At 38.4% G+C, this 23,165-nt stretch overlaps 1 protein-coding gene across 24 annotated transcripts in view; it reads right to left on the reverse strand.

Moving 5' to 3' along the window:
- Positions 1-23,165, reverse strand: part of Camk2d (calcium/calmodulin dependent protein kinase II delta) — a 249,204-nt gene that overhangs the window by 155,891 nt on the left and 70,148 nt on the right. For all 24 annotated transcript variants that reach the window (XM_040751902.1, XM_040751896.1, XM_040751880.1 and 21 more), the window contains one exon: positions 5,686-5,745. Coding sequence is in view for 23 of the 24 variants with exons in the window: in XM_040751896.1 (XP_040607830.1) it covers positions 5,686-5,745 (60 nt within the window). In the remaining variant the exon portion in view is untranslated. The remainder of the gene's footprint in view (positions 1-5,685; positions 5,746-23,165) is intronic.

The raw sequence follows: 23,165 nt of genomic DNA on the forward strand, positions 1-23,165 counted from the left end.
GATAAACTGAGCAATCTCTATGGACTTTCATTCCTATTTCCTCTATAAAATGGAGAAAATAATTGCATGTTTTTGCTATGAGAACTAAAAGGTGGATCACAAGAATATCACCCTTAGATCAGGACCTGGCAACACAATTTTATTATCAATTCTAGAGGCAAAGTTTTTTTTGGAATTCCAACACAACACTATTTATTTATGGCAATTAAGCCCATTTTAAAATCTTAATATGATAGACTGTGATACGTAAGTTTTCATTAGCTGTCAACAACATGGATAGTGATAATGGGGCAGTGGCACAGTAATATCAATATGAATAAACACTATCATTCCTAAGACTTTTTATAAAAATACAAATAAAAAATATTATCTACAAAGAAATAAGTAACTTCATAGTAAGATTACAGGTTACCAATTAAAAGATTTTAAACTATGATATTGAATATATATCTTTTATACCCAGATTGACTTTCTACTAAAATGACTACATAAAAATGACGAATTTCATTTTCAATCAAGTATTATAAAGAGTATGATGCTGGTACAACACTACATTGACAAGGAAGAGTAGGAGGGAGGAGAGAATAAAAGTAGAAGGAAGAAAATAAGGGAGGAGAAAGAAGAAAGGGAGGAAGAGAGTATGTGAGGGAGGGGAGGAGGAAGAAGGCAAAGAGATGTGGAGACTGGGAGCCAGGCAGGAATGGCAAAGAAGATGCAGATAGAAATAAATTCTGAAAACATTTTCTTAAGAAGAACTTTCTCTTTTTGTTGTTCTTTGCATTTACTGGAAAACACAATCAATTCTTCTGACAATAACATAGGAAACTTGACCTTCACACCAAATAATCAAGATAAAGAGGTGAGGGCTTTTTTTGGGGGGGGGGTTCGAGACAGGGTTTCTCTGTGGCTTTGGAGGCTGTCCTGGAACTCACTCTTGTAGACCAGGCTGGTATTGAACTCACAAAGATCCGCCTGCCTCTGCCTCCCGAGTGCTGGGATTAAAGGCATGCACCACCACCACCCAACAAAGAGGTGAGATTTAATCAAATAAAAGTTAACAATAAAACAAGAACATTGCTAACTATGCTAAATAATATGTGACCTTCTATTCCCCATTAGAAAGTCACTAGTGAACGTAGTTCAATGATAAAAATTATTCCCTCTGTATAAATAAAATGTTGTGAATATAAGAATAATCAATAATGAAGGAAGAATTCATATTGAAAACTTGGGGATGTTGAATTTCTATTACCTGCCCCATCTAAAACGAATTTCAGTACTCCCTCATACAATCACTGGGGTTTTATCATTTTTATTAATTTTCTTAGAAACTAATCAGTATTCACTCAGCTCTCATTGCCTTTTCTGTGTTACTTTCTTTCAAAGGGTTCAAAGCTAGAACACCACAGTGATAGTTATTTATTCATTTGTTGAGTAATGACAACATTACTTGGGCTTGACAGTCTTGGTGTCTGACTGCACTTTTTCTACAGGACCTTCAGTACCTGAGGATGCTTGAAGAGAAGTGTTGGCAGAATAGAATAGAAAAAATGGAATTTACAAGTCGGATGAAGTGATCTGCTATAACAGGAAAAAGATTCACACAAAATATTATTGCTAATACTGTCATGTCGGAATTTGAGGGCTGGTATGTTGCAAAGACCAGTAAGGTCCAGGATGATGGTCACAGTACCAGTTTGCTGGTTAATGATGACACCCACAGAGGCAGGGGGAGGGAGGATACAACAGCAGCCCTTGAGAGCTCCATGTGACCTTTTTTTTTTTAAGTTGTTCACTTCTGCAAATAATGGTGGATTTTTTTTTACCTTTTATTTATTTATTTATTTATTTTTACATTTTTTATCATTTTTTTATTTTAATTTTAAATAGCTTGTTTTACATGTCAATCCCAGTTCCCTCTCCCTCCATGTGACCTTTGCATACAATTTGCTAAGGAACCTCCAGTCTCTACCCACAGATACTAAAGTAGGCTTGGATCATTCCTAAGGAAACTTCGAGGTTTATAGTTTAGGAAAATAAAATTAAGTAGATCCTAATTGCACTTAGCAATCAGAGGCCTGTAAAATCTCTTTGTAGGAAGCGGAGCATCTGTATATGAAGTCAACACTTGTCTGCAAATGGAATTTAATGTGCTGTTACGCAGGTCATACAATAAACCTGTGCAGACAGAACATGTTCTGAAACAGCTCTATGCCAAGAATTTTTTTTTTTTGGTTTTTTACGAGACAGGGTTTCTCTGTATTGTTTTGGAGGCTATCGGTCCAGCCCGGGCTTGAACTCACAGAGATCTGCCTGCCTCTGCCTCCTGAGTGCTGGGATTAAAGGTATGCACCACCACTGCCCAGCTTTGTTTTTTTTAATATTTAACCTATTTTACTTTATGTTATTGAGACAGTGTGTCATGTGCCCCCCAGGAGGGCAGTAAGTGCACTATATAGCTAAACATGGACTTGAACTACTCATTCTCCTGCCTCAGTCTTCCAAACATTGGGGTTACAGGTGTGCTCCACTGTGCCTCCCCAGTAATTGAACTTTATCATTTAACACCTGTCCTATATATCAGAGGAATTTGTGTGAACCAAACAGCCTCAGTTTTGTTGTTTAAAAACAGAGCAAAACTGCCTACATGTCTGTAATCATCAGCTTAGCATCTCTAAACACCATGCCTCTTAAAAAGGCAATTAAAGAATTGGGGCTTCGAGAATTCAGAGTCACTTAAGAATTATGACTCTGGATCATTGTCAGAGATTAAAATGATATTTCCTCAATTATTCAAAAAAAGTTGAATTTATACTACATAATCTGTGATCTACTATTGGAATGCTAATAATTGTGACACGTTGAACACTGTTATCTCTGACTGTATGGACTGCACAGGTCTATAATCTGCTTTGCACACAGAAGGCAAAGCCTATCAGTTTAAACTCCTCCTCCTGTCCTACTGCCTCCCATTGTACTTAGAAGGAGCCAAGCTCCCCAACCTAGCAAATGTAGCCCTTTGGGACAACACTCATGCAACCTGATCTGTCATATCTTCCTCTACCCCTGCTCCCTTCACTCATCCTGACAAGGGACAGTCATTCCAGACTGAATTGGTCTCTTCCTGGATATGCTCATGAATCTTCCACAGTTGTTTACATGGTAGTTTAAATGTGACCTCCACAGTCATATTTTATGGGACAAGCCACTTTAAGGCAGTGACTAACACGCTCTCTTTGATTGAACCCTAGACAAGTTTCTTCTTTTCAGACATGCCTCTGCCTTGGACCCTGCTCATGACTTTCCTAGGACAATCTTTGGATAAAGAATCCTGTCAGTCATGCTGCCTGTCAGTATGTGACTGACAGCGTGGCTCACTTATTTCCCATAGTGCAGTAGTTGGGGGTAAAATCTGTCTTCATCTCTAACTAGCATCTGACTCTGATTTTTTTCCAGGAGTCACTCCATCTCCACATATCCAATTACCCTACATAAAATACAAGTGTATGGACTCTCTATGCCATTATCTGGAGGTTGGCTTGTTTACACACTCAAACGCAAGGCTGGGAGGCAGAGACATCATCCCTCTTGACTACTGCTTTCCAGCCTTTGTGACAGTTCAGCTCACTGCTAGCCTAGCGCTCTATTCTCAAGACACTACGTTGAGTGGGAAACTTCTTACAAAATGTATGACATGGTAAGAAAATGTACACTGAAGAGTGTTGAAGGTTGTCACGCATAAGATTCATCATAAAAAGTCGGAAACATAAAGCAAACATTACACATTGTTTCCTCTGGTTTCTTGTTTAACCATCATTATATTTTCCCTGAAATTATTTCTACGTGTACGTATCACTTTTACAATCATTAAAACCTGTTTTAAAAAGCACTGAAGAAAAGTTGTTTAATAAATTGTCTCTTTGGAGTACTTTAAAATGTTTCTCTTTGGAGAAAAAATGATACACTTTTATTTGCTGTAAGTTCTCAAGACTTGGTGATATATACCTTTAATCTTAAAACTGAGACAACAGGAGGTTTATCTCTGTAACTTCCAGGCCAGTCTAGTTGCACAGTGAGTTTCAGACCATGCAATGAAATCCTGTCTAAGAAGAAAAAACGAGGAAAAGAAATGAAAACAGAAAAATTTCACAGGGGAGTAACTGTCAAAAAATAGTGTCTGTTTTCTTGAATTTTAAAAAATATAATAGATTTTTAAATTATAGAATAAGCAAGGCAGAAAAAAAGTAAGTAATAAAATGGAGGTTAAGAATCTCAGATGCTGGGCAATCCAGGCTACTCTAGGGCTCCCTGTGTAGTTAGGGCAACCGTAAAAACGCACTACAGGAATCCCTGCTAGACAGCACTGCCCCACTGCTCTCTCCGGGTAGCTCAGGTTCTCTTTCATACTTATTTATTTATTTGTTGTTTTGGTTCAAGGTTTCACTGTGCAGCCTTGGTTGGCCTAGAACTCAGAGAAATTCACCTGCCTCTGACTCCTGATTGCTGGGATTAACGGCCTGCTCAACCAGGATGCCTCTTCCAGGCTAAAACATCCCTCATTTGTTGGCAGTTGATTACTCCCCTGGGATAGCTGTTTGTGCTATTTCTAAATCACTATTCTTCACATAAGTAAATACAAGGAGAGTTAGATTAGGCAATTTAGGGACCCAGCAATTAAAGCAGTTAAGATAAAGCAAGAAACTCAATCATTTCCATTTCCTCCAATTAGAAAACAAGTGTTGGTAGAATTGATAAGTTTCTGCCTTGGGGTCCTGTCTGGAGCTGTTTACTCTTGTTTCTGATTATAGACTATCTTCTAGCTCCTACAAGTTACATGTCTAGCCTCTTCTGGAGTCATCTCAAGTGGAGTCTTTACTCAAATTCTCCATTCAGAATGATATGGTCCTGACCATTTCTCTGAATTGAAATCTCTCAATAGGGCAGGGTAAGTGAAAAGCAACCGAGCTGATAAAGTTCATCTCTCCATCCATTACCAGCAGAGCTGAACAATTCTTACTCACACTCACACACAAGCTAAGATTCCAAACAGTATATGTTGGTTGTGGTTTTCCCCCAATTTTTAACTCTTTAATGGTTTTATGTGAGTATACATATGTGGTTTTAGTTTTAGTTTTTCTCCAGTTTGTCTATGTAGAATTGCTACTTCTTGAAAAAACTATAGCTACATATTTTAACAAGTTATACCTGGTTTTGTAACTCCTTTCCTAACTGGTAAAAAGTCATCATTTTTATTTCAGGAATGTCCAGACGGAAACTACGAGCTAACATAGCAGTCCAAAACATGTTAAAATATGGTGAAAAAGCATAGTTACATGTTACTTAACTCCAAACTATTCTCAGCACGCTCATTTGCTAATGTGCAATCAATGTTCAGTACAACAGGAAATATACAATATTTATTTCATTGCTATATTCATTGCCACAAAAGAAGATGAAGCTAATTAAATGAAATATATTAAAAAATTTTTCAATCTAGCTTCATAAATTGTATCAAAAAGGATGACTCAATAAAGCATATATATATATATAACCTTATGAAGGATCAAATATAACCATGATCAAGAGATTAAAATCTATTTTGTAGTAGTTGTAAATATTCTGATTACTGACATTAACATTGCTACTGTAGTTTCATACAGTACATAACATATATCGTTTCCTCACCAATATTGGGGTGCTTCAGAAGACGGCAGATTCTAGCTTCCCTTTCCAGTTTCTGGTGATCTGTTGAAAAATAATAAAGAAAAATTAAACTACCAGAAGGCCAAAAATAGTAATTCATAATAGGCAGCATACTGATGATATAAAGCTTTTTGTTCTTATTTGTCTTTTGATTTCTTTTGAAAACAGTGATCATTTGAAGTTGCATTTAGGCGAAAAGTACCTAATGCAGCAACCTAGTGTTCTGTAGTTTGTATTGTCTAGGTGTTCTATTATGTCACAGGACACAGCAAAATTCACTCTTGGACAGGCACATAACAATAACACTCCTGTTTTTCTTTGCATTTTGTTTAATGTTTATTTTTACCTGGGAGTGTTATTTTACTGAACAGTTGACCATACAGTTGCTGTAGGTGCTGTTCCTCTGTCAGTCCCACTTGCAGCAAAATACATCTGCTGCTCAGCTCCACCTCCCTCTGGCTGCTTACCCTATTTTTCATGGCAAATACACTCCATTTCCTCAGGCAAATAAAATAATAATGAAAAGAGAGACTCCATTTTACATTTTTATGTGAGTCCCTTCGATTCCTGTACAGAAAATGCATATCACACCATCATGCTAGTTTTGGTATTCAGTCTGTCCTGTCGTTTGGTTGGTGTTTTAGCATATGAACAACACCTGACCTTACAAGCATATACAAGGCAAAATTTAATGGACTTTTCAGGTTACTATGGATAATGCTCTTTAATATTATACCCAAACTCAACATGCAGTAATGTTTTTTTTAAGCTAGGTGCCAAGTGAAATTTGAAACCTTGCAAATAAAATTTATGAGCCCTATCAAATGAGGTTATAAATGTTAATATTTAAATCAAGTAGACTTCCAACATGATATATTAGCTAATAAAATTAAATTTTACTTCATTATATTAAAATCTTTTGGGATCTTTTTTTACACTTAGAAATACACAGTTTTATCACATGGTACCATTCATAGTCATTGGAAAATAGTGGTCCAGTAAATGATCTAGATTTTCCTAATGCTGGGACATTTCTTTGTAGGCCTTTATAAAAGTAAAATCTGTTAATATCACCACCAGTTTCATCAGAACAACTTTTAGCTTGGGGTATCAGTCAACTCTCATGGGTAGGTACAATTTCCCCTAAATTCTAATTGTTTTTCTTGAAAGCTTGTGATATCAACAATAAATACTGCCTGCTGCAGTTACCTTTCCTGAAATGAGTGGTTCGCTGTTCATGTCTGTCCACACGAGTCTGAATGAACACAGCTAGTGTTTCAATTGTTTTCCCCAGTAACAATAATGCTGGTTGAGGAAAGCTGGTGAAGCACCCACTCAGGCCACCACACAGGTTCTTTGCCTGAGCAAACACCGCTTCTGGGGACAGAGCAAAGGTGCTCCCTCACACAGTTCAACCATCATACAGAGTGTTACAAAGATGCATCAACAACAGTTAAAGCTTAACAACTTTGATACTTTGATTTCTTCACCACAGACAATATTAGCTGAAATTGACCTTCTTCTGTTTCCCCTAATGGGACAATGGTGCTAAAAATACCAGGAGTGGCACTATGGTTTAGTGCCACTTCCTTGAGACATGCAAATTCCAGCAATTCTACCGGTCATTTATTTGCATTCATGACACATTGCATGTCAACACACACACTCACACACACCCACAATTGGTTTGCAAAAGGCAAATAAGGTCATTGTATTATTTAAAAATACATTTGACCTTACAGATCCACTGAGAGAAGTCCAGAAGTTTCCCAAGCCCATATTTTGAGAACTGCCACCTGCTGTTACACATAGAAACTTTCATCTGGAGTTTCAGGAAAATAAGCTGTACACGCACATGCGTGTCTGTGTGTGTGGATGCACATGCATACTGTGAGAAAAGCACTGTGTGCATGAGTCAGGCACATTGCATGGGGAGGCCCTGAAAACATGTCTCTGGACTGACAAACAGCAGTCTAAACTCTCCGAAAGCAGTGTATCTTTCAATGGAAACTCTTCAAGCTGTGATGCCTTGAGTGACTCCTAATTCTTAACTATTTGTAAATATTATTGTTTAAAAACATACAAAAAACACAAAAGGTTACACCAAATTTTGAAAATGTACATATTACAATTATCTTAAGCAAGTAAATTGTTTTATGTGGAAGCATATGGAAGACATATGCTTACAAGATCTGTAACTTCCTTATAGAGATAAGGATATGCAAATATATGCTAACCATGTGATATATAAAAATATAAAACATGACATATATGTAATTGCATATATCTAAATAAAGGGGAAAGAAGGAAGCGAAAGATCTTTACAGATTGTAAATTTTACATTGTTTTTCACTATAGAGTTAAAAATAATTATACCTTCTAATGAAGGGACCAGCCATGGCTGAGAACTCATATGCTTTCAAGTTTGCCTACTGGTTGCCACCGTTCAGTTGTGCAAAGGCCGCTAGGCTGTGGGCCTCAGTTCTTAGCTTGGCTGGCCCAGTCCTCACTTTCTAGCATGTGTCATTAGATAAAAACTGCCATAGAATGGTTGGAAAAGCAAAGGTGAAAGTCATTCTCTTATTTAAGCCAAGTATGGGAGGCATGGTCCGTATTTGTCATCTTCTGTTGGTGGGAAGTAAGAAATTGGACTGTCCCATATCTGATAGACAATGGCAAGGGTTACAGGATTCCTCCACAGTCTGTCCACCATGGCTCACCTTCCAAAATGCAATTTTTCACCTTTTGCTCTTTGAGCAGCTTCACTATCTTTTTGCTCACACCCAGTCATCAAGCTCTAGGTCTCCTGTGACTCATCAAGTATTCTGCACTGTGTCACTGGGGCGTGTTGTGACATTCCAAAAAAAGATGATATATCTAAATCCCAATTTTCACTAAAATGAGAATTTTATAATAATGGATATGCATATCACCTGGTGTGATTTCAATTCAACATCAAATTCACAATTTTACTTTGAAAGGGAGTGGGTAATTGAGGAGGAGCGATTACCTGTTCCTGCAAAAGCACATCTGTATTTATCCTGCTAAAGAGACAAATTCATCATGCATTTAAAGTTTCCTTTTCTTTTAATCTAGCCAGTAGCAAAACTCCTGCATTCTATCTCACTATTCCCAGCACTTACAACTACAATAGCAAGAGACAAGGATGGTTATAAAAGACAAGAGACTCATGATATAGTTTAGTACTATTTGAAGGTCTGGAGAGTTCTGTTCTGTTTTGTTTTTGTTTTTGTTGAGACAGTGCCTCATATAGTTCATACTGACCTTAAATTCACTATAGGGCTGAGGTTCATCTTGAACTTCTAATCCTTGGAGCACTTCCCAATTGCAGGATTTATAAGCACGTGGTTATAAGGATGGAACTCAAGGCTTTGTAAACAATAGGCAAGCACTGTATCAACTGAGCAACATCCCAAGATCTGAAGATGTTATTAGCCACAGGCCCTGAAGCTAATATGGAACCACCCTACCTTGTCACTTAATATTTGTTAAATAACAGCACTCTAGCTATAGCAGTAGGGCATCATTCTTCCTGGGAAGCTAAAACCCATACTTTTATAAAAAATATAATATTTCAGGCCATGATTTCTTTCAGATTTGATAAGACACAGAGTTAGCAACATATGGCTGAAGGACTGTCATAAACAATGCTGTAACGAAAACACACTGTCATCCAAATTTGATGTGGAGTCAGTGGGGAAAATTATCACCAAGAATAGACTTCTGGGTTGTAAAACAGTTTCTGAGAATCTGGGTAAGCACACTCACTGTCTCTAGCTTAAGATACTGTAATAACTTAGCTCAAACAAAATGAAATCTTACAACTCAGACATAATGAAGTAGTGACTCCTCAAAAATAAAATTTTAGTATGTATTGGAAACATCTGACCACACATGTGAGTGTTAGCCCTGAACCACTTTGCCACAGCAACAGTGGTGCCAGGAAAACTATAGAAAGCAAAAACTTGCTGATCTGCCACTGGGAAGGAGGTTGTCACTGATTTCTCACATTGCTTTGTGAAATCATCATTACTCACACTATCAGCTGGTTCTGATATATCGTAGCCCCTGGGAATCCTAGGAGTGACAACACACTAGCTTTGTCCATTGGAGTACCCTAGTACAGTGTTGAGGGACAGACAGACAGAGGAAGAGTTTTGCCTCTGTCGTGATCATCAGTCACTATCCATTTTACCAACACATGCATATACTTACACACAAGGCACAAACATGAATGCACAGCCTAAAAAAAGGCTTGGGTTTGCCAAAAAGAAAAAAGGTTTAACTGACCCCAGCTTCCCCTCCACACAAAAAGAAGCTCACTCTTAAATAATTTATATCAAACCTATTTATGAAACTGTGGATGTCTCACCCATCAGGTCCATGCAAACCAAGAACTGGACATCCACATCCAAAACAACTTTCGGTCCACTGGCTCTCACATCCAGATCCAGGGTCTGCCTTCCTTTTGCTTGCTTCCCAGGTCCTCGCCATCTGAGGCACTATGCTCCAGTATGGAATCCATCTCTTGGCTCTGTCTGTTTTGAGCTCAAGTTATCCATGCCCCTCTGACTTCTGTACTTCAATTAGCCCAACTTGAATTTCAGTTCTGTGACATTTGTTCAATCTCTAAGCGATCATGGGCAATCAAGAGGAGATACCCCTAACTCTTGGGAACTAAATGTGGCAGTAAGCCAGGCCTGGAAGAGGAGAAGTTAAATAATGTGGAGTTAAACCTCTTCAAATGTTGAGCTGTTGCACAAGTTCACTGCATATCTTCCCACTTCTAAAGTTTTGCTGTCTGATGGAGACCATTATAGAAAACCACAATGAATCAAAATGCAAAGCTGTGGAGCCCAGTCCCGACATATACATCTACCAAACAACTCCTGTACCCACAGCTAAAGGAACATTAGGAAGACACTTAAGAAGGAATGTGAGAGCCAGAGGATCAAGAAGTTTCCTAGAAGACTATGTCTCTTAGTGTCGTATACTACAATCATGAAGTCTCATCAACACAACAGTATGAATGAGTTAAACAAAGAATACAGACATGTTAAAGTTGAAGGGGAGAGCCCATGAGGCTTCATCAAATGGTCAGCCCTGAAAACACACACAGGAATAACATTATACGCACTGGAGAGATTGCATTTGGGAATATATGTTGTATGTATGTATGTATGTATATATATATATATATGTGTGTGTGTGTGTGTGTGTGTTTATGTGTATGTATATATGTATGTATGTAACAACAATTAATGAAAAAAGAGACCATGAATTTGAAAGAGATAAAGGAGAGGTATATGGAATGGTTTGAAGTGAGGAAAAAAGTGGGGGTGATGTAATTGCAATCTTAAAAAGGGAAATAATTAAAAGAAAGTTGCCTTGTCCACTCTAATTGCTGTAAATATCTTAAACATATAAGGAAGTTTTAGATACATAAAATAGTCATTAAATAAATATTTTTTTAATTTTTTAAAAGGAAAAAAGTAATGGATGCTCAACTCTTAATTGGCAACTTCTGTGAGCTAAAGTCAAGCAAACTAGGTTATGAAAACATAGACTTGTTAGTGGGGAAACCTGGAGAGAATCTGTCTTAGAAACAGTTCCATCTTTCAGGGCCTTACTCTTGGAGAGAAGCTGTGTTAGAAACAGTTCCAGCTTACTGGGCCTTACTCATGTAGGTTCCAGAATTACATTCTGAACATGCTTTCCTTGTGAAAAAGAAATACTTACTAATAAAGTCAGTCTCCTGGAAAGAATATACATTTTGCCCATTTAAATAGGTCACATTAAAAAATCATTGAATATGGATTTAAAGTCATCACACTCATTTAACTAAAGGTTTTAAAAATCCATTGATGTTTTTCATTTTAGTGCTCTGTTGTGAAGGTGTTATGACACAAATTTTAATGTTTAACCACTGATCCAGATTCCTTCTGACATTAGGTATCAACAAGCCTTGACACTCTGGCCATGTCAGTGATACCTTACAATGATTTGGATGATTCTCCCTGCAGTGAGTGTTCATTTCCCCTATGTAGAAGTGAAATCTTCCTAAGTGTTTTCTCTGTGCAGGAAGCTCATACCAACATTAAATTATGAGTTAGGATGTCAACCCAACATCAATTGCACATAGGCTAAATAGATGCTATAGTCCCCTCATAGGGATGTCTCCCTTTCATTTACTTAGCAATCCTCATGTCATTAACAGAAGAGGAAGAAGAGACATTATGTTTGATTTCACCTTATTTCTGCATGATAGCCACAGGAGGAAAGTGGACTAACTATAGATAAGTATAGGCCTATAGTGTACCCGATGTTGTAAAACCTTATACATGTGGTGAAAACGTTACCCAGAGAGACGGGCTTCGAGGCACAATAGACAAGAGATGCTACCATGGTTCTAGCACTGACTGACAGCTGGTTACTCCAGTTACTGGCCCTAAGTATCCACAACTTGATCTGTACTGTACTTTCTTCTACACATGGTTTTACTTAGGAGATTGGAAGGAACTGTAGACAATTTTGTTCTTGTTCCAGGTACCACAGGACTCAGTCACTTGATATATCACTAGACTTACAGACTAACAAATTGTAGGATATCTCATTTACACGGGAGGATTAACCTCCAATGCTTTAAGACACAGCAACAGTATAGGTGAATACAGTTTATATATTCAAAATCATGAGCAGAGTAAGTTTTTAATATTCCCATACTGAGAAATAATAAATATCTGAGGAGATAAATATGTAAATCACTTTGTCAGATGATTACACATTGGATACATTATCGAAATATTACCCTGAATCCTATAAGCATATGTTAACTAAAAATAAAAGCAAATTTTAAAAATATGCATCTATACAATTGACATGGCATATATAGCACATAGGTTGAAGTAGGTTCTCTGAGGCCTACAGGATCATCACAAACATGACTAAAAAACTGGGTCCATTTCAAGATAGAATTTAAAAGTTGCATTATAATAATATTCATTCTATCAATGAACATAAAATACTGTTCATTTTACAGCAATCCTAATACATTGTGAAAATAAAGTTTCACATAAATTATATGATTATGCTTAGAACACTGCTACCATAGGTAGGGAGAGGACCATTGTTACCTCCAAACAAAAGAGATCAAATCTCACACAACCCTTTAGAAGAGTAGAGTCAAAACAAGAACAGGTTAACTAAGCGCTTGTAGCACATGACTTTAAACCCAGCACTCAAGTCACAGAGGCAGGTGAATCTCTCTGAGTGCAAGGCCAGCCTGGACTACATAGTGAGTTCCATAACAGCCAGGGCTTCACCGAGAAACCCCATCTCAAAACAACAACATCCCCCCAAAAGAACAAAAACAAACATGAAAAAAAACACTGATGTTTTAGTGATGGGCAGGACATCCCCCTTGACTTTGGCAGCTTAGATATGTATAACCTCATTTCAGGATCAGGGAAATGTACTTAGGTATTCCCTGGATTTCGTTTTCCCTCTTCCCAATGTATCCACATTCAGTAAATCATCTTTTCTCTGATTTTCATTATTAAAATGAAGACAGAGTAAAATCAAAACACTATTATGGGATAATCTTTTTGTACTCTGTGAAGATGTGTCTTTGCCAAGGCACCTTCTGATTGGTTTAATAAAGAGCTGACTGGCTGGTCAAGTAGGCAGAAGGGATGGGCAGGACAGCAAGACACAGAGGACACTGTGGAGTCTCAGGAGTACCAAGAAATTCAGAAAGAAGCAAGACTAATATGTAGTATTGAATGAAGGTACTCCTGTGTGGCAGAGAATAGATTTTAAAAAAATGGGTTAATTCAAAATGTAAGAGTTAGCTAGTAACAAGCCTGAGCTATCGAACCTAACATTTATAATTAATAATAAGTCTCTGAGTGGATATTTGGAAGTCACTGTCAGGACACAGAAAAAAATCCACCTGCAAAACATGTTTAAAAATTATTCATGTTTACAGTATATTTCACCTCCTAAACAAACCCCAAACCAGGGAAATATTTAGTCACTGTATCATGCTTTTTAAACAAATTGAATTGACCCATGCCATATATAAACCTATTATTCAAAATTTGATGGTTTTATTCAGTTTTGGGGAGTACATAGAATCTTATTCTGTACCCAGCCTGGACTTGAACTCATGGTGCTCACCCTGCTTCAGCCTCCTCGGTGTGTACGTCACTGGGCCTGGCTCAATATTCTTTTGCTCATCCACTTCACAGATTCAAACTGAACACTGTTCTGATAATCTGTCATGTAAGACTGGTAATTGCTGGACAATGTAGTCTTCTTAAGACAGTAAAGGAATAAATAAATTTGACAGCATCATTTTTATACGATCTTCTTGGAGAATTATGTTCCTTCTTCCACCATGACAAAGGCATCCACTCTGAGAGACAATGTTAAATGTCATGAAATAATGCTTTACAAAAAATTACGCAAATGTAAAGCAAAATCTGTACCTCATAAGGGTCTTGTTCAGTTGCAGATCAAATGGCAGTATGTCTTAGGCCTTTTAATGTGCTAAGTGCAGTGTACATTAATTTATAAAAGACATTCTTCTTTTTAAATTAATTTTATTTGAATTAAAAACAATCCCAGTTCCCTCTCCCTCCCATCCTCCCATTCTCTCCACATCTGTTGCATCTTTTGGCATAGGACCTAGGCCCTCCCATGTATATCTAGGCTGAGACAGTATCCCTCCATAGGGAATGGGCTCCCAATGCCCATTCATGCACATAAGCCTTCTTCCAGTAGCTGAAGGAAGCAGAAGCAGACACCCACAGCTAAACACTGAGCCAAACTTGAGCAAAGGGATCAAGAGCATGCTGGGGAAACACTCAGAAACAGCTGACCTGAGCAAGCGGGAACTCACGGACCCCAGTCTGACACCTGGGGAACCAGCAAAAGACTGAACAAGGCTCCCTAAACATGGTGATATGTTGGGGGGCTTGGGCAGTGGAACCAGTATAAAACTTTTTTCTATGACCATTTAATTTAATGTCTTGACTATAGAGAGTAAAGCACAGGCATATCTACACATGAAGATAGAAATACCTGCCAGGACCTATCAAGCCTTAGAAGAGCCTCCACGGAAGCCTCTCACTACTTCTAGGTAATGAACTGGTCTTGGAATAAAGTGGAAACAGTGCTGCACAGTTAAATGCAGACATACAGGTCCAAAGGACACTGGTGCCAGATTGTAGTTTGCTCTACAAAACCAAGAAAATGCATGGGTGGTGCGGTCTTGTTCACAGCTTGCCTGAGGTTAGCCAATTCTGCCTCTTGAAAAGTTTTGCTACTGTCCCTCAGTGGCTTTCGCTGTCTTCTGCTAACATGACTGCAGGGCATGGCACTACATGGTAAAGGGAAACAATGGAATAAAGGTCAAATCAATACTAGTCCAAGGTGGTGGGAGATGAGGGGTGGGAGTAGCAGTGGGGAAATCACCTGAACAACATTTATGGTACAAGGTACTTATCAGAGTGTTTACCAAGAAGACTATATGGTATGGTACAAACTATCATCTTAAGTGATGGTCAATAGCATTTAAAAACAGCTTCTATAAACAAGGACAGGAGGAAATTATTGGGATGCCTATTAAGATTAAAGTGGTTTATATTTGTATATATATTTTAACTATGTCAACAAAGTAATTTGATAAATAGTTGTGTGTTGAATTCTGTGTAATATTCTACCTTGGTTCCACATTTGCTATCGCCCAGAATCCCTCAGTGTAGTGTTACTGGTGAGGCTGGATTTTAAGATACAACTTCATTTCCATGTTTGGTACAATGGAGCTGAGACATTTGACATAATTTGTAAGAAAATCCCTTAAACCTTGACTGCCTAGAGATTAAAGGAGCCCAGAATGGCCCCAATACCTACTAAATATAAATACAGTCCATACGTTTCCATTCTCTACAGCAGCCCTAGCAATTTTACAGGCAGTTGATAGTAACGCAAGAGTGTATTTCCTTCTGGGACATGTATGTAGATGCGTGCGTGTGTGTGCACATGTGTGCACATGCGCACTAAAATAAATGTATGTTACTTTTATTAAGATTTAACTGTACACAAATTATTCTAAAGGTGAAAAGCGTGGACTGTCTTTTACAGACTTCTAAGGGACAATTTTAATGTAATTTAATAGTAATACCTTAAAATAGAGAGTAAAGAATGATTTTGAATAACAATATAGAATAAAGAACTGCAAGCAATGTGAATTTTTATGGTTCTTGAAGCGCCTGGAGTTATCCATCCCAGCAGCCGTTCTCCTCAGAATAAAGAGGAATGAGAGAGGCTACAGTCTCAGGGTCTCTCCTGTGCAGCGGCTCCCACACTGGCCTATGAAGTTTTTTTCATAGATTGGCATGTTTCCATAAAAGCTTCAGCATAAGGTATTTTACCAGCAATTAATCTTTCCCCCATTGTTCTGTTTCCCTTCCCAACACATTGAAGCTTGTTTCTGGAGACACTGGGGTGACTGTAAAGGTCTTTGTGAACCATCTAAGCAGAATCTGAGCTGAAGATCTATTTAGTAAGTGAATTTCAAAATAAATACAGTTGACTTTCAGGTCATGTCTGTGCAGAGTTATTACTAGTCAGCCCAGTGTAGAAAGACTTCCAGAAACATCCAGCACCTAGCCTTCTGCAGAGGATGCGACACCCCTTAGGGGACACCATGATCATGGACTCATACGTGTATGGGTAGAGAGATAGGAACATTTAGTTTCACCCTTTTTCTGGATTTTATATATGTCATATTATTTTCAGCTGATTAAAACTCAGGTGGGCATAGTAGTGCATGAAAGACTAATAAAGGATACTCAGGAGTGCAAAGTCACCCTTGGACACATAGTGAGTTTGAGGCCTGTATAGGCTACAGAGACCTTGTCTAAAACAACAAAAATAAAAAATGATAAACTAAAACATGGGACTTCCTGTGCATATTTTCATTATAAAATATGTTTATTTTGAATTTACTTTGTAAGCCAACATTTGTTTACTTTTTAAAGAATGTCCTAAATAACACTGGTTTTAGGCATACCCAAATCTAGGTGATCAGGGTCTGCAATATTTATGATGAAAGGTAGAAAATTACTTATTGTTCAAATGATAAGTGTAAACAATGATATTTTCACATTAAGATATTTCACAAAAGTTGTAACATACATCTGCTTTCCTCTTTAAGTGAATAAAGTTATTTACTTTGTCAAACAAGTCATCAAAAGCCTATTCATGCATTCTATTAGTCAAGAGTGACCCACCACATAGAAAAGACATCAAATTGAAAACTTAAAGGAAAAATGGATTCGAGCAAGGCTCTCCCAGTAATAACAGCAAAAGACAGAAAGAAAAGCTTATGAATTCAAAACAACAAAATCAAAACCTTTTTATTTATTCCTCCCCATCTTATTAAGATACTACAAATTTCAGATAACAAAACTTCATTATCGGTGGGTAAATAATTTCTGTTGTGCATGGTACTCAAACACATTCACAATTAACATATTTCATAACTGTATTAATGAACAGACCCAGGATACTCTGAGGGTTAATCTTGATTGGCAACTTGATGAGCTTTAAATTATAATGGAAACAAAGCTCTGGACCTATTTGTAGGAACTATCTAGATGAAGGTAAACAGGACAAGAAGACACTGCCCCCTAAATGTGGGTATTTTGCCACAGCAATAAGACAGTACTAATAGCTAACTGATAGTTTGCTTGGAAAATATCTACATATATTTAGACTAGTAATAAAACCAGAAGATAATATTTTAAATAAGGAAGACTTACATGAGCAGTATGTGCTCATAAGCCTGTAATCACAACAATAGGCACTCTGAAGGAGTAAGATGGCCTAGTGGTTGGATATCCTGGGCTGTTCTACATAGTGACACCTTGTCTTAGTCATCCCCATGACACACAGACATACACATAAGCACACAGTTGGACAGAGAGGGAGGGTGGGAGGGAGACAGAGGGGGAAGGGAGAGAGGGAGGGAAATTCCATTCAGAGAAAATTGAAATTATCATTTATCAGACCATATTTATTACTCGTGTTAATGCAAGAAATTTAAACTCTCACCTATTTTATTAGCTGCATATATAATCAACTCATAAATGGATCAAATGGTAAAGCATTGTAAGATGCAGGCTTGGTTGTAATCTCAAGTAATAAAGTAAACAAAAAACACACTACTCAAAATGTTGTCTGGCATTCTCTAGATCACTCTTTACAAGTTGTTTGACTTTGAAAATTATAAAATGAAATCATTTTAATGCATAAAAATAAATAAAATAAAAATAGAGTCTTAGGTCATGGAAGGGATAGGCAGGGGGAATGGAGGAGAATGAGGTACAGGGATAAATCAAAACATGGTGTTAAACCCATCACTTTCTATGCTTATGCAAGACCATACTTCAAAAAAATGTCTATTTTTATTACACTTTCTTAGTCTGTCACACACTGTGAATGCTTTTATTTCCTATTTGTACAAATAAATAAGGCAAAGGCAATCACTTAAATGTAAAAATTCCTACTGAGAAAAGATATTAAAGTGAAACAATATCCATTTTAGCGAAAACCCTGAAGGGTTAAAAAATTAAATGGTTGTCTGGGATAGGGCACCAAAATCATGAATTCGGAACCGACCAATGGGTGTTCAAATCATTTTGCAAACAGGAACCCACTGCTCACTTCCAGTTATATAAGAGGGGGTAATGAGCCCATTAGAGGGTACTGCTCGGCAAAGAATGGTCAAGACTTCCTGCAACCCCTCCTACTCATGGCAAGGAAGGAGTTTATTTAAGGTACAAAGCTGGTGGGAAGGGATGACTCTGAAAAGAGAATGACTGTAAAAGACACATCAGTATAATTCCTACTGTTGGAGAAAAGCAAAGGTAACTACTTTACCCCTGACTAGCAGGCATAAAATTAAAGAAGGCTCGCTGTCTTGACACTGCAAGGCCAGGAGCCTGTGTTTTGACTGAACTATGCTTCCAGCAACAGCAAGAACAAAATGTGTGTTTCTTAGGAAGGGGTTGTCTTGTAAGGAGCAATGCTCAAGGATATTCATTTGAGAGGCAAAGAAATACTGCAGACGGTGGAATGCCAGAAGCCCAGGAGCTGCATAAGCCATTTATACCGTATGTCAGAAGAGGCATGGCCTTTGGTAATACTTTCACCAGAGGACGCTAAAAGGAACCAGTGAAAAGAATCACAAAAATGCCCCACAAGACAGTCAGAAGCCATGTATTCATCAGGGGGTCTTCTGCAGATTAAATTGCATCAGTGAAGTCAGATGCTCCTGGCTCTTACAGTGCTGGCCCCAAGAGCTTGGTAAGCACCTGTGGGAGAGGAGGCGAAAGGAAAGTGGGGGTGTCACACCAAACTCTGGTTCACTGAAGCTCTCAAGGCTAAAAGATGCTATGGCATTGGCAGGGACTTTCAAGTTAATGAAGTGGGATCATTCTTGTGATTAAAATGAACTGCGAAGTTCTGAGATATACCTAATTTTCATAGGGAATCCACCTACAAGATGGGATTCAGGGAGCTGAGTAGTATGCTGAGTGGCTTCCCCACTGTACTACAGTAAAACCAAATTGTTAGTCATAATAGTTATGGGTGATAATGTTTTCTATAACAAAGTTATAGCCATCTAGACTTTGGATTGAATCGATTCCATAACATGGATACTTCTGTAATAGATATTCTTCATATCTCATTGCCCTGATTTCACAGTACCACATTCAAATCCTTCTGGAAGCAGAACTACAAAGAGGGTCTAAGCAGACAAGAATGCGGCTTCTGTTAGATATGCATGTGGACATTCCAGGCTCCTTTACTTCTTTCTATGGAAGTCACACCTACAAGTGGATCATCTTATTCTTTCTGGTAGTGAAGTCATGACAGCTCTGAAAGGCAATATAAAACTCTCCAGGCTTCAGGAAATGTCAGGTTTTTTTCTTTATGTCAATTTATTTTATGTAAATGTGTGTTTTGACCACATGTATTTACATTGCATGAATGTGTACTATCCACAGAAATCAGAAGTGGGGTACTAACCCTGGAACTATAATCACATATTGTTGTGAACCATCTGTAAGTTTGGGGGTGCTGAAAACTGAACCCAGGACCTCTACAAGACCAGCTGTTGCTATTAATCACCAAGATGCAATTCTAGCCTCAAGAAAGTGGTATTCTCATCACTGTTCTAGATACAATGTATTATCTGACTCACTGGAGATGAATGAGCCATCTTCTGCCTGAAATGCTGTGTCTCAAGTAAGTACTGCATTATTTAGGATATGTGGACATGTATTTGGCATTCCTGTGGTATTATAACGGGGCCAGCTCTGAAGGAAGAGCTTTTTGCAACCCTGCCTAGCTGAAGACCAGTTTAAAAGGAGGCATAGTCAATGTCAACAAAATTGACTCTGCTTCCTTCTGTGAGGTAAATTTCTGAGGCAGGAAGCACAAATCTGTCCACGAATTAGGACTCCCTTCATAGGAAGGTATCAGACCCACTCTCTGACTGCTAAGTGCATAATGACAACAAAAGCAACTTCCAATTTGTGTTCATCCGCAAGTATCATCTCAGTGGAAACAAGGTTCCTCAACATCTGGGTGGAGTCAGAGGAAGACAGTACTTCACTGTATTTTGCAAGTCAGTCCCGCTGCTAGCTAACTCTGAGGACTAGAAAAAGGAGAGGTGAAAGGGGACTTGGCTTTTAAATTGTGAGACTAAAAATTCTGCCAGGTGACTTGGAAATATGGGGCTGTGACAAAAGTCACTATGTTACAGACCGCAGAACCCTCCTGCAATACAGCACTTACCTGCACACCCCACCTTCCACAGCCCCCTGCCTCCCAGCTTCCACAGCCCCCTGCCTTCCACCTTCCACAGCCCGCCTTCTACAGCCCGCCTGCCTCCTACAAGGTAAATCTTTTTCCTCCCTTTTCAGTGCTCAATTCCTGACTTTTGTCCCCTGTCTGGTTTAAGTTTCCCCGATTATTTCCTTGAGAAGTTTGACTTAATGATACATTTTCATAGAAAAATATGAACGCATTTAAACTACATAAAAGCTTTACTTTATAGACAGCTGTTGACAGCTTTAATGCATACCCTGTCACTGCCTTTGTATGCACACTCAGCACAGTGCACAGGACTTTGTTTATGTTTGTAAACTGTCTAAAATCACTTTGGATGATTTCTTGGTACATAGAAACTGCAAGCTGGCCTTATAAATGAAGGAACAATTAAAACACAGGTGAACAGAAATTGGAGTTTGGAGGAGGCAAAACATATCAAAACAAATCACTGCTTGCTTCCCAAGTGCAACTCAACTCACAGAATCTAATTGGTTCTGTGAAACTGGGAAAAAATGGAGTGGAATAGAATTAATTATTCAGACTAAAGGGATTATTTTTGAAAAAAAACTCATAAGAAACTACTATGTAAATAAAGCATGGGTGGGGGACTCCTGTAGTGGACAAAGTAGAATTTCAGGTAAAGTTTCTGAAATTTTGATGACTTGGGCAAAAATAAAAGCAATGCCATCTTTCTTAAAAATAACTACACTGCTCACTTGCTTCATAATTTATCACTATGCTGTAGCCATCAGTGTCTACTGCTTCGGCAAGGCAGCAAGATCTAACCTAGAGATGAAGAGAAAATTCTTGAAATCTTGTAATACACAACCAAGACTGTGCGGCTCCTGTGGTTCAGGTTTTGGTCAATCAAGATAGTAGCCAAAGGGTGATGAAAAATGGAGAAACAATACCACTGAAAACCCAGGGGTTGTACTGCACAAGTCATCTGAGGCTTGTGGACTGCTTACTTGGCACACTGAGTATTTCTCCATCCTCCACTGCTCACCGCTCAGTTTACTTTATTTGTTAAAGACCTGGCACACGGTCAGCATTGCACTTCCCTGAAAGCTTGCCAACACTCTGTGCTACTTCGACAAACACAAAGAACTAGCTCAACACTTGGCCTCTGGGTTCCTTGACCTCCCTGTCTCCAGTGATCTACATTCCCACTCCAGCTCAGTCATCACTCTTGCTCCCAAGGCGGAAGTTAAAACTCCCAGTCTCTGACCACCAACTTTTCACTTTCCAGATTGCTAGCAGACCCAATCAGGGGAAGGTGCAAATTAGTGAATTCAGCTCAATATTAAACCATAAACTTAATTAAACATTAAGTGGTTTTGTTGCCACATATGAGTGGGGGGGTATGAGTATGTGTGTATGTGGCGCTTGTGTATGTGGAGCATGTATATATGTGTGTGGGGGTGTACTGTGTATGTGTCATGTGTGGTGTGGTGTGTTGTGTGTGTGGTGCTTGTGTTACAGGTTTCTGGAGTATGAGTTTCTTAGACGACAACACTGTCTTGCACTGTTGGTGTGATGTGTGTGTGGTGCTTGTGTCACAGGTTTTTGGAGTATGAGTTTCTTAGATGACAACACTAACACTGTCTTGCAGTGTCACAAGGTTGGACAGACTGACAGTGACTTTTCTCAACAAATCCACTCCTCTTCTGTCCTCTTCCTACTTTTCTAGGCTAATTTAAAATTTATATAATTATTAAATATTTAAAATATATATCAGACCAAAGAAATTCCTTTGGGCTAAATGTTTAAGAATCATAAAGCCAAGTATTGAATTACAGATGTGGGAACAATGTTAGTTGAGCACAGTGATGTCCGGATGAGAAACAGATCCCTAATGTATCAGAAGTTATCTTAATAGTTGTAAAGGCATTTGAAAACAAAACAGTTACAAGATCATTATGACCTCCCTTCAGTTTCATTTAAAAAATTATTGTTATTTGTGTGTGTGTGTGTTTGTGTGTGTGTATGTGTGCTTTAGCTGGGGTTAGGGAGGAGGGGAACACCATGGAAGCTAGAAAGGGTATCAGATCAGTAGCAGACTAAGTTGGGTCTGGAAGACTTGGAACCAGTGAGCCATCTCTCCAGACCCTCACTTCTGTCCTTTAAAAAAAAGGTGTGAAGATGCCCTTCCTCCAGCAGAAAGAGAGCAACATTTATCATCTAGGATGCGAGTCAAGGATGAGAGAATGCTGTACAGGACTAGATAAAATGACTTCACCACGGAATCTGGATGCTTCTTCCCAATTTACTATTCTTTGTCCAATTCAGCACCTAGGTGTGACTGACTTCTTGAACACTTAGGGTTTTCATTTCTTTACCAGGGCACTCATACTGTATAAGACATATCATCAAAAAGTATGTGTTTTCCCCACCCCCTTGTCTTTCATCCAAGCCAGTCATCAGGACCAGCTTAAAAGAATCTGAGCAGGAGGTGAAACTCTGCCTAGATCCTTGTACTGCAAAGCAGATGCCTCAGGACCTTTACGCATTCCCTATTATGGGTTTGCTTCTCC

This window comes from Mesocricetus auratus, unplaced genomic scaffold (genome assembly GCF_017639785.1).
Source record: "Mesocricetus auratus isolate SY011 unplaced genomic scaffold, BCM_Maur_2.0 Super-Scaffold_100009, whole genome shotgun sequence".
Classification (NCBI taxonomy): domain Eukaryota; kingdom Metazoa; phylum Chordata; class Mammalia; order Rodentia; family Cricetidae; genus Mesocricetus; species Mesocricetus auratus.